The 14760-nt window shown below is 41.0% G+C and overlaps 2 protein-coding genes across 6 annotated transcripts in view; one reads left to right on the top strand and one right to left on the bottom strand.

The window, feature by feature from the left end:
* NSMCE2 (NSE2 (MMS21) homolog, SMC5-SMC6 complex SUMO ligase) overlaps positions 1-626 on the bottom strand; it is a 232413-nt gene extending 231787 nt beyond the window's left edge. For 2 of the 4 annotated variants that reach the window (XM_043483308.1, XM_043483309.1), the window contains exon 1: positions 485-626. The gene's annotated coding sequence lies outside the window, so the exon portion shown is untranslated. The remainder of the gene's footprint in view (positions 1-484) is intronic. The other 2 variants (XM_043483310.1, XM_043483312.1) reach the window with 2 other exon arrangements.
* A 25-nt stretch (positions 627-651) lies between these two features.
* WASHC5 (WASH complex subunit 5) overlaps positions 652-14760 on the top strand; it is a 55793-nt gene continuing 41684 nt past the window's right edge. For both annotated transcript variants that reach the window (XR_006272276.1, XM_043483305.1), the window contains exons 1-8: positions 652-830; positions 5188-5497; positions 5969-6114; positions 6798-6882; positions 7825-7925; positions 9918-10110; positions 12597-12749; positions 14207-14320. Coding sequence is in view for 1 of the 2 variants with exons in the window: in XM_043483305.1 (XP_043339240.1) it covers positions 5312-5497; positions 5969-6114; positions 6798-6882; positions 7825-7925; positions 9918-10110; positions 12597-12749; positions 14207-14320 (978 nt within the window). In the remaining variant the exon portion in view is untranslated. The remainder of the gene's footprint in view (positions 831-5187; positions 5498-5968; positions 6115-6797; positions 6883-7824; positions 7926-9917; positions 10111-12596; positions 12750-14206; positions 14321-14760) is intronic.

Below are 14760 nucleotides of genomic sequence, written 5' to 3'. Positions count from 1 at the left end.
GACGCCTGGAGAGTTTATTTCAACTATGTGCCCAAGGCCCTGCTTTGAAAGCCAGCTCAAACCAGATTTATTTAGATCAAGAATTCGGGACCTCACACTACTATATATAAACAAATAACAGAGTCCTACTGTAAAGCACAGGAAACTATATTCAATATCTTAATAATCTATAATGGAAAAGAATCTGAAATATATATACTCATAAATATCTGAATCACTTTGCTGTACACCTAAAACACACTGTAAGTGAACAATATTTCACTAAAAAATAATTCATGATCCACACATTTAGAGCCAAAGAATGGAGAGATGGCGTCTTGGGAGAGTGAGGTCAACGGCCCCAGCCTCCCCGCTGTGACCGTGAAAAGAACCACGACCATAACCCAGGTCCACAGATCGCAGCTCCGGGCACCCTCGGAGCGCCCGAGAAGGAGGCGACACCCCTCGTCACCCTCCCCATCGCCACGCCTCGCTCCTGCCTTACCTGACGGCCGAATGTAGCTCTCGTCCGGCTGCGCCCGGATTCCCCACGCCCGGACCCCAACTCCTTCCTTCACTCCCTTCCCCTGTCGCTGAAACGGCGAGCGCGGGCTCGGACGTCATCAGTCGTCGCCGGCGAGCGATCACATGACGCCCCGCCGCTCCCCGCCCCTCTGTCATGTGACAGCCGAGGGACCAGGGGCGGAAGCCGGGGTCTGGCCGGCTGAGGATCTGGGCTGTGGGTAGAAGAGGAAGGACCCTTGCGGAGACGTAGGGGTGGGGGCCGGCGTGCAGACTCCGCGCACGACCGCGGGCCCTGCGCGTGCGCCCTGGCGCGGCCCGGGTGACAGGTGAGTCCGGGCAGTGTGCGCGCGCCGCCTCCTCACATTCCCCCGTCCCCTCCCCCGCCCCGGGGCTGGGCCGCGCTGGGCCAGGCGCGGGGCGTGAGGGATTCTGCGGCGTGGGGTGGGGTCTGGATGGGGGAGCCTGGCGTAAGAGGACTGGGGGTTTTCCTGGAACCGCGGCTGCAGTCCAGACTCTGTATCTCCACTCAGGTGGAAGCAGTTTTCCACGCTGCTTTGGCGCTTTAGGAAGTGATGATGTTCAGCTGCTAGGTCTGCATATGATCCTTCCAGGTTTCCGGGAGTAAAGCCTTGTGGACGTTGTGATTCCTCCATTTACTCTCGAGAAACCTGAGTGGTTGGTGGAAGCGTTTACAGTCTGACGGACCTCGGTTTGAATTCTAGTTTTGCCATGGGCTGAGTTTGGGCAAGTCATTGCTGCTCTCCGCACCCTTAATTGCCTCACCTGTGACACGCCAAAGTCCTTTGCATTAAAAAAATAATAATAATTCTGAGGGTCCTGATTTGTCTGTGGTAGTAACGTAGTGAAGTGAAAGTCGCTCACTCGTGTCCGACTCTTTGCGACCCCATGGACTGTACAGTCCATGGAATTCTCCAGGCCAGAATACTGGAGTGGGTAGCCTTTCCTTTCTCCAGGGGATCTTCTCAACCCAGGAATCGAACCCAGGGCTCCCGCATTGCAGGCGGATTCTTTACCAACTGACCCACAAGGGAAGCCCAAGAATACCGGAGTGGGTACAGTTAGAAAAACAGAAAACCCAGAGCCGGTAAGGGAACTGGGTCTCCTGATAGATTCCCAGTGCGTGGAGCTTCCTCCGGTCTAGATGTTGCCGGGGGGGAGGGAGAGCCATCATTGCCTTTGTCCGCTACAAGGAACACCTTCCGGTTTTTTTTTATTCTGTTTCAGGATCCATGAATCAAACTAAAGTGATTAGGCTCATTTTAGAGCTTTCCTGTAAGAGATGCACCCATAGATTTTATCTTGATCAACAACCGCTACAGTTTATTCTTGATAATGGATGGGTGGGGACTAGTGCTCCGTTCTTTATGGAACTGAGGTTTTTATGAAAGGATTAAACTAGATCAATCTTCTTTTTTTCTCTGTGTAGGATAAAGAATGATTCTTCCCAGGGGACTTTAATTTTCATAATTCAGTTCTGTACTCCTTGGGCAGTTGGTATAATCCTGCCATGCTTCATTCTTGAAAGCATATTGTCTTTTGTCTAGAATTACTTTCCAAACTAAAAATCACAGTTCCATACCAGTTCTTTAAAATGAAGTTACAGCCACTTTTCTGGGTGCCTTGTGAAAAGAAAATTAGGAAATTGAGTGAAATTTCTGGTTTCATTTCATGGCAAATAATAAGACAACCTACATTGAGATAAGTGGTCATTATGAATTGTCTTCATTCCTAGCACCAGGAGAACCTCTAAAAGGAAGATTTAGTATATTATAGTTTCTTCTACCATGCTTATTCACACCTCATTCTAGAGTGTTTTTTTTTTTTAAGTCTCAACTAAATCTTAACATTTGTAAAGCCACCTACCTCTGAGATCACTGCAACATGATTAGGTATATTTAATGATGCTTCTTAAATTCTATTCTTTAGGACCAGTTTTTCAGCCAACAATGGGGCTGTTTACCAAAGACTTTGTTGTCATTTAGTCGCAAAGTTGCGTCTGACTCTTTGAGGCCCCGTGGACTGTAGCCCGCCCGGCTCCTCTGTCCATGGGTTTTCCCAGGCAAGAACACTGAAGTGAGTTGCCATTTCCTTCTCCAGGGGATCTTTCCAACCCAGGGACTGAACCCACGTCTCCTGTCTTGGCAGATGGGTTCTCTACCACTGAGCCACCAGGAGGCCCACCAAAAACTTTAGTCAAATATGAAGTTGCCTTGAAGTTGCCTTCAGTGTAACTCATGGGTAAAAGGGATTTAAATAAGACACAGACATGCCAAAGTTTTGACTTATGTCATTATCCCAGGCCTAAGCCTCCTTGACCAGGTGCATGCATGTGCCCAGTGTGTCTGTCTGTTGGGAAAGAAGGCAGGTCATGTTGCTTTGCTTTAAGCTGTTTTCTCTTGGCCACACTGCCCTGTCTTGGTATCCAAATGGTAGCAGTTAGACCTGTTCATTGTAAGCGCCCTGCTTCTGAATTGAGTCTAGAATTTCATCCTGCTGGAACCTGGCTTAGTTTGGTGTTCTTCAGAGGACTTCAAGTGACTTTTGTTCCCATTTTCCTTTATTTTCTCCTTGTCTCATTTTCCAAGCCAGACCATTTCAGTAGGAGAAGTAGAATGAAATTATCTGAAATTCAGCCTACTAGGGATACGTGTGACTCAACAAGCAAGCTTCACAGAGAAAACTGAAGGGACTTGTTAATAATTTATGCCTTAATGTATATTATAGACAACCCTTGCGCTAGAGAGTTCTGGATAACTGTAGTGGCTCTTCCGTAATCCCTGCTATGAGCCCCAGCTCCACCTCCCCTATCTCTGCTTCTGTCCCCAGCTCACTCCCCACCAGCCACATCAACTACTTGTTCTTCCTTGCACATTCCTACCCCCAGGCCTTACTTGTACTTCCTTGTAACTCCTTCCTGGAATGCCCTTCTCATAGATCATCATCTAAATTACCTTCAAACCTAATGGCTTTAAAGCAGTATAAACATTTTTTTTTTTTTAATTTGTATTGGGGTGTAATTGATTTACAATGTTGCATTAGTTTCAGGTGTACAGCAAAGTGAATCTGTTATTCAAATACACATATCCACTCTTTTTTCTATTCTTTTCCCGTATAAGCCATTACAGAGTTAAAAAAAAAAGTAAGCATTTATTGTCTAATTAATGTTTGTGGTCAGGAGTCAGCTGTGCGACTTAGCTGGTGCCTTTGGCTCAGGGGCTCTTGGGAGGTTGCAGTCAAGCTGTGAACACAAACTGAGATCTGGGGTGGAGTGTGGGGGACGGGTGGGGGGTCCATTTCCAAGCTTATTCAAGTGGTGAGCGGTAGACTTCTCCTTCATCCTATGGTCTCCCTCCACAGGGCTCTCTTACACCCTAACGACTTGCTTCTCCCAGGACCCATAAGCTGGAAAGGGTTCTCAAGCCAGAAGTCACAGTCTTTTTTGCAGTCTAATGTCAGAAATGGCATCTTTCACATCCTCCACATTCTCTTCTTTAGAAGGGAATCAGTAAGTCACACTCAGGGAAAGAGGCCTACACAGGGCACGAACAGGGAGGACCCTCTTAGAGACCTCAGATACCCTTCCAGCTTGCTCCCTCACTTGCTTCTGATCTCTGCTCAAATATCATCTTATCTGAGACACTTTTACAAACTGCGTAACATCACACACACTCCATCCCTTTACCATGCTTTTCTTTACGCATCGTCACAGCCTGATACATGGTCTATTTATTTATCTCTTTCCCACTGCCAGTAGTAGGTAGCTTCATGAGAGCAGGAACTTAGTTATGTTCACTACAGTAGCCGCAGGTCCTAAAACAGTGTTTCGCACATAGAAGGCACTGGATAAATATTTGTTGAACAAGTGAATCTATATTATTAAGAAGGCTTTCATCTACAAATAATGCAAAACCCAGTTAACAGTAGATAAACCATAAAAGCAGTCCATTTAACAAGGATTACAAGGTGAGGTAATGCCACAGTTGAATCAAGGAATCAGTAACATCAATAAGAATTTAGATTCTTTCCTTCCACAGCACTTGGTCAACTTTGCACCCATTCTTGGTTTGTCCACTGAGTACAGAGTTACTGCAATTTCACTCTCAATTTTGTTGGGCATAAAACTTAACTTTCATAAGTCTTGATGATATCATTTCAAGATACATTGCTAATCAGAACTTCCCCACTGCTTAGTGTGAAATATTTGTCCATCGTTTAGAATCACCCTATCATAATTCTCAGGCATGTATTAGTCTCAATAGTGGGACCTCTTAAACTTGATGTTTGAAAAAAAGCACTTTTAAAGATTGTTCCCTCACCTAATTCTAGTAAATTTTAGGACATAGTTACCTTTTCCCTTGAATCCACACATGCCTTATGACACCTTCTCCCAAGCTCTGGGATCGGCCGCAGCATGGCTTTTCTCATGGAGAGAAGTGAATAAAGTGTTGAGAAAGAGACCAAGAGTAATAATTTAGCAAAGTCCCTCCACAAGGAAAACATGCAGAGTGGAAAATAAATGCTCTCCCTCCATATCAGAAGTCATTATGTATTATAGTTTTTTTTTTCAGTGAATTTGAAAGAAAAATATTGTGTATGTGTTTCACATCCTTCCTTCAAAGGATTAGAGATTTTTCATACTTTTTTTTTTTGTTGTTGTTGCAGGTCCTTTAATGGAGTGGCCAATGTATCAACAGACCTGGTTTCATCTGATGACTTACAGACCCCAGCTCTGAAGCCAGTTACACATTCCCCGTGGCCAGGCCCAGAGTCGCTGATTTTCCTCAAGATGGTAGACTTTCTGGCTGAGAATAACCTGTGTGGCCAAGCAATCCTAAGGATTGTTTCCTGTGGCAATGCCATCATTGCTGAACTTTTGAGGCTCTCTGAGTTTATTCCTGCTGTGTTCAGGTTAAAAGACCGAGCTGATCAACAGAAATATGGAGATATCATATTTGATTTCAGCTATTTTAAGGTAATCTTCCTTGACGCTTTTCTTACCAATCTTTTTTACAAAAGTGTGCTTTCTCTGGAAACCAGGAGACTCTGAGATGTTAATTATGGAGAAAGAGTTAAAAGAAAAGCTTTTCAACAAAATTTAATATCAGCTAATTTGAAAAGTAATATAAACGTACTGTACAGAAGCCCTAATATAACACAATATAATCAAATTTTTAAAAGATAACTTTGGTATGACGTATTTCACATTGAAGTCCACCACACTTAAACGCATGCAAATTGTGGGTTCAGTTCAAGACCATCTCCTTCAAGGGGATTTTATATCTAGGCTTCTGTTATCTTCTTTACTTTCTATTCCTCTGCTTTCAATTTTTGATATCCCTTTAGAGGCATAAATAAGAACACATTTTTCAAAGATTCTTTAGAAATTGTTACCCACAACTGTATTGTTTTTTTGACTCTTTCTTTGATGTGTTTTTCTTCTTAGGGTCCAGAATTATGTGAAAGCAAACTGGAATCTAAGCCAGAGCTACAGGATTTAGATGAAGAATTTCGGGAAAACAACATAGAAATTGTGACCAGATTTTATTTAGCATTTCAAAGTGTGCATAAATATATTGTAGACTTAAACAGGTATTGACTAATTTAGTAATAGCTAATTTTGATAGTAAATAGTGGAGAGGGAGAAGGGACACACTAGAACATGTATATCTTTCTGAGTTACTAAGAAATGTACTAACTTATATGTAGGTAATTTTCTTTTCCTTCCTGTGGCACTAGTCATCTTAAGTATGGTAGAGTTTCATTGTCATTTCCTGCTCTTGTGTAGTATTATAATCATCTTGCTTTATACCAAGTCTTTGGCTTTCAGTCTTGATCCTAATTTAGTTTATTGAATATGAGAAGTGGGAAAAACAAACAAACAAACTTAATTTTTGTAGCATTGGTAGCCATAACGTTCCTTCTTATCTGTGACCGTACAATATTGTCTTCCTTCTAGCCCTTCAACGTTCATTACTCATTAGTTTTTAAGCTAACTAGTCCGTGTTCTTATGCCATTATTTCCAAGATTTCTGTAATTCATAAATCAGGACTGAGGAGTGTTCCTTTCACTTGGAGTGGCCATAAATAACCTGTGGCCCTAATCATGAGTTCCTACTCAAACCTATTCTTAAAGCACGTGAATGGAAACAAATGATTTGAAGGCCAGAATACCTGGTATATTGCCTAATCTTTTAAACATCTTTACTGTCCTTCTTCAACGATATTAACCTTTCATTTTCAGTGGATAACTTGCTCTGGGGTTTCTTTTCTAGGTATCTAGATGATCTCAATGAAGGTGTTTATATTCAGCAAACCTTAGAAACAGTGCTTCTCAATGAAGATGGCAAACAACTTCTAGTAAGTAGTAGTGACCATTTAAAATAAAAAATTCAGGAATGTCAAACTTACTTTTTTCCCTGTAAGTCACAAATACATACAGTGTATCCTTCTTTAAAGAGAAGCTACCACCCTTTGCCCCTGGAGTCCCGGCACAGGTGGGAGAGCAGCATCGGCCACCAGGGCTTAGTGCTGTGTGCGCCCGTCTCACGCGGCTGTGATGGCCACTTCTAGCAGTGACCTGGTTCCTGGAGGCCACAGACACACACCCCGCCCCTCACACCCCACCCCACCCCGGTTTCCAGGCCCAAGCCTTCCTCCCTGCTTGGTCGTGAAGACCCTGACACCCAGAGCAGGGCCTGCAGATACCTGGTCTCCCTCCCAGAAACATGGTACATATTTTTCTGATTAAAGAAAATAAAAAGTGCTGTGCCATTATTTTTATAATGAAAAAAAAGAGAGAGAGAAGCTAAATAAACTGATAACTGTCATCTAACTGGCAGGTCTTTGTCTGAACTTAGAACATAGTAGACTTTGAACAGAATTACAAGTAAAAGCAGATTATGTGGAAAATGTGTACTTCCTCGGTGTAACAGTCCTGTCTTCTTTATCTTTTGCATCCTAGACATATAGCCTGGTACCTATGATCACTTAGGAAATGTTTGTAAATTAAATGAATGACCTAAAGGTATTCATAGGCTTTGGATTCTATTTTGGTATCCCAAGCAAATTATGAAAAATAGACCAGCTGAAAGATAGTCATTGTAAATTAAACTTTGCATAAATGTTTTAAAGCCCATCTGTACAGAAGATGAGACCCTTGGGGGGAGGATCCTGCATTCTCCTTGCAATATGAAGCTTTTAGGAGAAATGAGAGCAAAGGAGTCCTTTTACCCACGCTCAGCTGCACGGCATAAGCTTGTGCACTCCCGTGAACATGGCTGCTTTCTTTTTCTCTTACAGTGTGAAGCGCTGTACTTGTATGGAGTTATGCTTCTGGTCATCGACCAAAAGATTGAAGGAGAAACTAGAGAGAGAATGCTGGTCTCTTACTATCGATACAGGTATCTCTGAGCTAAGGCCACGCCCTCCAAAAGCACTGCTCTTGGCAAAGTGCGGTGTAGATTTCCTACCCTTCTTTTATTATGAAGAGCAGCAATATCATCTAGAATGCAGAAGATAAGATTCTTATCACTGCTGAACATAATACATAATGTGGAAATAGAACAATCTGTGTTTTATATCATCACAATAGATTATATATCATATAATCTATGTATTATGTATGGATAATTTATCTACTATAGATTATTAGAGATATATGGATTATCATGTCTGTGATGGTACCTTAGTTTTTTAAAAGAGGAATCTGAATTTCTGTTACCTTAAAGATCAAATTTGGGAATTTGGGAAGTCTAATGAATTTTTTTTTTAAGTTTTCAAACATTAGTCCTTGGCAGATGTAAGGACACAAATGAGCCTTCTGTTGTCATTTTCAGATTGATAAATTTTGAAAAGTTATCATTCAGGGCCAGGTTGAAAGTGAATTCTCACTCATAAATACTGTACTGGGTTGGCCAAAAACTTCATTTGGGTTTTTCTGTGAGATGTGACTTCAAGAAATAAGGGCTTAAAAACAGGACCTACCTTAACTAATTGTGATTTCAGTCCCTAACACACGTTTTTCAGTTTGTTGAAATAATAAGTCAAAATCTGGACACCAGGTCAATGTGAGGAAATAGTTAAGATTCAGGAAAGAAATAGCCAAGAAGCAGGAATCATTTAGGAACTTGGGCTACATAAGTGTGGGCTAGAATGAACATTTTCAAACTTACAAATTAGGACAGAATAAACAGGGCAAAGAGTCAGATCCTCAACAGAGAGGGATTGTCTGGGCAGTGTTGTATTTGCAGCCACACTTGGTACTGTGCCTTCTCAGCTGTAAATCAGACTACTCAGCTCGCCTGTTCCCTTTCAGCTCTATCAGAGCGTGAGGCTGCGTAATTCATTCACATCAGTTTGACCATGAGCTCCTTTACTATCCATATTTTTTAAAATAAGCTTCAAATGATCTTGCCTCTGTTTCTGAAAGTACCTGAAAAAACGAAAACAGTAACATGAAGAAGAAGAAAGAGGTTTGCTCATCAAGCCCAGCTTTGACAATCCAGCTTTGTCCCTTTGGGTACAACAGCTAATTGATTAGAATATGAGGATCCATTATTGAAGAGATACCAGACAATTTCCAGTCAGAGCTGCAGTAAAGGAGATTCTCACATCAGATAGGAGGTCATCTTCAAGTCTAAGATTGAGTCTCTTTGGAGATTTACTACTTCAAACCACCAGAAAAATCACAGATGTTTTGATTAAATCTCTGTAGAAGGTACACCTTGCCAAGAAAAACCAGTTGGTATATCCCACTTGAATTTGACTTTATTTTTTAAAATTAGTTTTAAATGTATGAAATGTTGGTGTAGGTTCACATTCTTTATCCACAATTCTGAAATCCAAAGAGCTCCGACAGAAATATATACATATACACACATGCAAACAGAGTAACTACTTTGGCAGCAAGACCTAACCTAATCCAAAATTTGGAGTCAGAACCTGACTGGCACATATATGAGGCTGTGGACAGTCTTTATTTATCTCATTTGTGTGAATCTTCATAGATTTTACTGTAGAAACATTAATGTGTCTTGATCATGGAATGCCATCTGCCACCCTGCTGAAGTATTATATATGATGTATGTATCACGTTACTTCCTTATATTTGAGAAATGCTGTCTTCCAAAACAAATCCTGCCCCAAGGATTTTGGGAAAGGGGTCATGGACCTTTAGATAAAACTGTACATACGTTCAAGAACCCATTTTAAAAGTTTGCTATATTACAGGCTTTTTGAAAATATAGTTTTGAATCTTAAGGATATAAATTGATCCACTCATATCTTAAACTATATAAAGTCAATTTATACTGAAATTCTGCTTTGCTGGACTTCTTATTTGTAACATATGCGGTTTGTTTGGCCCTTTATTTCCCATTGTGAACATGGCTCAGTGCTGCCCGATCTTCTGCTGATTCGAATATGGATGATATTTGTAAGCTGCTTCGAAGTACAGGTTATTCCAGCCAACCAGGGGCCAAAAGACCACCCAACTATCCTGAGAGTTACTTCCAGAGGGTGCCTATCAACGAGACCTTCATCAGCATGGTCATTGGTCGGCTGAGATCTGATGATATTTACAACCAGGTGGGGATTTAATCTATTATTAAACCTATTTTTATAGTTGAAAAGTGTAATTTAAACATCTTTCTCTTTATAGATTTTACCTTCCTCCTCAATTATTTCTTTCCTTCTTGCTCAGAAGAGTAAAAACAGCAAGAAACCTTTTAAAACCTCTGGGCTGTGCTTTGGAATTGTACAGAAAAGAGGGATATTAATTTGGGATTAAGAGACTAATATCTCTTGAACTAGAGATTTCAAGAAGGAAATGAGATCTGAACTATCTTTGGGAAGAAGATGCGTTGTTTTAGGCATCAGTTAAGAAATGGTTGCTGAGTGTCCACTTTGTGGCTGTCCTGTGTTCAGTAATGGGGATCCACTGCTGATGAAGGCAGGCCCTGGTCCCTACTCCTAATGAGCTTGTAGCTGAGGAAAGAAGGCAGACAGAGGAATTAGAGCAAAGCAAGATGGGTGTTATCTCAGGGGAAGCACAGAGTGCCACGAAGCATGTTAATAGGCAGCAAGATGGCAGAAGATGACTAAGGGGTGTTCAGGCCACCCAGGTAACGGAGGCAGCGTGAGCAGGGTTGAGAAGTCTCACTTTCCTCTCCAGTGTGTGTTATTCAGGTGCCTAAAAGGAGACCACAGAAAGTTACCATTCGACTTCTTTTTCCTGCAGAAAACACAATTGTATATATTATCTGTTTCTTTTTTTTACTAGAAGAGAGTGAAGAGTTGGACCTGTCATGCTTGGATATCATTACAGAGCACACCTGTTCTATACAGTTCTTAGGTAGACTGCTAGTTTTTGTATGAATATGTTAAGTGTACATAAAGAGTTTTTAGTTAGTTTGTTTTTTTAAAGACAGCTCAAATCAGGAGCTACCTGCAGATGCCAGGTCTCCATAATATTTGATGCCATTTATTGAGAATTCAGTATGAGCCAGAATCATAGGAGGTTTTTTCCATATAAAATTTTCTCTGTTTTTCATAATAGTCTTGCAAAATAGCATTATCTTTATGTTGCTATGGAGAAAAATAAGGCTTAGAGAGCTTAAATAATTTTCACAAGGTCACATAAGTAGGTAGCAGAACCATAGTTTGAATTCAGAGCCCATGACTTCAAAGCCCATGCTGTTTCTTCAACTGCCTCTCATTAACCCTTCTGTTAACCCTTCTGCCTCCTAGGTGGTCCATTTTGTCCATGTCTTAAGGCAGTGTATTTCAGTTTTCTCCCTGTGCCATGACCTTTAACACAGGGATTGAGCTGTGGTTGTGCTGTGAATCCATCCCTCCCTGCCCTGCACCTCCCCTGTGCCCGGCCAATTGGACCAGGGCAGATCACTTGACCCAAGATAGATCAGATTCTCTGTCTCCAGGTAATATGGAATTGGGCCTGAAAAACAATTTCTGGACGTGGATTTACCCACAGCATGCAAAACTTGGAGTTTGGGGCCACCTCAGTCTGCCATCTTATGGACCACAGCTGAAGAAACAGTTGAGCATCACATCCAGGGGAGAAATAATGAAGGCTTTCTGGTTCACAGCTCCAGGCCCTTCCTGAGACTTGACCGCATTCCTGCCTCCAGATTCCATGTGGCATTGCTATCTCTATCCTTAATAGTTGCCTCCCTTTCTACTCCTGGTCCTCACGGTGATGTGTACTATGTGCAGCCAGAGATTCCTAATACTTGAGGCGATGGAGCCCTGGCACTCAGCAGCATTTCAAAGCCAGGGAGAACAGCTGGCAAGGTGGACTGAGAAGAGAAACTGGCATCTGGGAAACCAAAGGAGGAGAGAATTTCAGTCCTCGGCAAATTTAAGTGAGAGTGCTAAAAGGAGGTCATTGAAACGGATGGCTGTGAGGTTATGTGTGACCTGAGGAAATTCCATTGAGGTGATAGGTGGTGGTGGTCAGTCACCAAGTCATGTCTGACTCTTTGTGACCCCATGGACTAGCTCACCTGGTTCCTCTGTCCTCTGCTGTCTCCCAGCATTTGCTCAAATTCATGTCCATTGAGTCCGTGATGGCATCTAACGATCTCATCCTCTGCCTCCCCCTTCTCCTTTGCCTTCAGTCTTTCCCAGCAGCAGGGTCTTTAACCCCACTGAGGTGATGGTGGAGGTCAAATGCCAATGAGCTGAAGAATAAACAGGAAGTAAAAGATAGCACCAGTGAGTGCAGAATTGGTCAGTTCTATAAGAGCTTCTCTGTGATGGAAGAGACACAAAATTGGACAGTAAGAGATATAGAATTAATTTTTTTTTTAGGGAAAAGAGTTAGAATTGCAGCAAAGTCAAGGACAGTCAAGAGAACGTCATGTGGCTAGAGATAGGAAGAAGGTCCTGGTTACTGATGCCATAATCTGAGAATTGCTTCCAGTGCCCAGGATCCTCAAAGAGATGGACTTTTGAGAGGTTCATGTGTCTTAGAACTGGGTCATTTACTTCGCACATGTAAATTCAGCTGTCAGTAACATCTGCCTCTCCTGGTTCTGGTCTCTGCCTTGCAGGTCTCAGCATATCCATTGCCAGAACATCGCAGCACAGCTCTGGCTAATCAGGCTGCCATGCTGTATGTGATTCTCTACTTTGAACCTTCCATTCTTCATACCCATCAAGCAAAAATGAGAGAGATAGTGGACAAATACTTTCCAGATAATTGGGCAAGTATTGCTGTTAGTCTTTTATTCTCTATAATAAACTTGTTGGAGAACTGATTTTTTTTCCATCCTTTTGCCTATAAATCTAATGTTGAAATAATGAAACATAAATTCGCTTAAGTAAAATTACTTTAAGTTTGCTGAGAATATTACAAATCATAGCATGAAGGAATGAATAAGTAAAATTTCCTGAAGCACCTATTTGTGTTTTTTTTCTTGAATACTCTCAAGGTAGAACAACCATGTGTTAAAATGGATCTTGCTTTAGCTACTGAGAGTGCAACTAAGTTACATAAGCGTTTGTCTTAGGAATCTAAACTAGCAGAATTTATCTAATTTGTCATTTTGTGAATAGGAATTGTGCTTTTATAAGTTTTATCTGTAAGCTAATGTGGGCTCTTAAGGTTTACGTTACTGCAGGGATGAGCTTATAACTTTTTAAACATATTTCACTTAAAAATATTAATTCTTAAAAATTTAAAACTGACAGTGTACTTAATATGTATGAAACATTTTCTTTGCACGTAGAGGTTTGAACAAAGCATAGTGAGTTGGATCACATTTTCAGGGACCAGATTTTATTTCACTCCTTACCAACTTTTGAGCCACAGACTATCTGTAATGAGGGACCTGATTGAGGAGCTTTGCTGTCGAGAAGAACAGCCTACAATTAAAAGATGATGCTTCCTGTCCACAAATGAATCATACCCATGAGCTGGGAGATGAGTAGCCAAGAGGAAAACTTTTGAGAGAGTCTGGCTTCATTTGCCTAAGTTTTAAGAAAGAAGTTCTGACTATAATACTATACTCGAAATACTTTTAGCATTAAAGAAGGTCAAAGTCCAATTACATGATATTTACAAGATATATTCCTGAGAAGACACCCTGGCATACTGAAAATAAAGGAATTTTAAAAAATATACCCATAAAAAGCCAATGAGGTTAATACTATACTGCAAAGAATTTTAAAGAAAAATATTAATAGGGATAAAGAGGGATTATATATAACTTTTAAAAGAAATGTGAAACATAAGGCCACTCTTCTCACAAAAATTTGTGAGACAAGTTTAGTTTGATTTTTAAGAGTATAAATTTGAGATGAAAATAATTGGGAAAACCACTACTCTGGTCAGAGTCTCTGCTTTTCTCTCCCCTTTCATTTTTCTTCATCTAGGAATCTTACAAACAGCAGTTTGAAAAGAAAACCTTGTTTTCGTTATTTTCCCATGAATAGAGTCATGGGTATGTATATAATACAACATGTAATAGTCACTCTTGTTTCTAAGCACTCATAAGTAAAATCACTTCCCTGTATATTTGAAAAGTCTTGGTTTTTCACTGGAATGGCATTTAAACTTGAAGGAGTGGGTGATGTCTCCTATAACTTTGTATTTTCCCAGCCCCTTGCCTTGGAGTGAGTAGGTGTTTAAGAAATACTGAATAAAGGTCTCTTCTTTCAGGTAATTAGTATTTACATGGGGATCACGGTTAATCTAGCAGATGCTTGGGAACCTTACAAAGCTGCAAAAACTGCTTTAAACAATACCCTGGACCTTTCAAATGTCAGAGAACAGGTAGGTTCTGATTAATCATGAGGATTCTCAACTATACGCTTATGTAATGGGGTGGGAAATGAGCTAAGTAGATTTCCCAAGCGTTTGGAAGATGCCTGCGTAGATATTTTAGTGCAATGATTAATGAAAGGGGAATTTTGAACATTGAAGTAAGAGATAATTATAGATTTTTAACTTATGTGAGCTCTATAAATGGGAGATTTGGGTCCTAAGGAAGATTCAACACCCTAAGATGAACTAGTGTGGCATCTGGCCACAGGTGACTTCATTTACTCTTCTTAAAGACTGTGTCCTCATGGACAGAGCTCCTTTCCCCAGAAACCAGAATTTTAATGTTTTCATCAGTAGGATTGAGTGTTGAAGGTGGTAACTGGATGTAGACAGTCAACCCTTTCACTGTAATTTACACTCATCATTTCTGGCATGTGAAGTAAGCACCA

The sequence above is a fragment of the Cervus canadensis genome, chromosome 12 (genome assembly GCF_019320065.1).
Source record: "Cervus canadensis isolate Bull #8, Minnesota chromosome 12, ASM1932006v1, whole genome shotgun sequence".
NCBI lineage: Eukaryota > Metazoa > Chordata > Mammalia > Artiodactyla > Cervidae > Cervus > Cervus canadensis.
This window is presented reverse-complemented; position numbering and strand designations above follow the sequence as displayed.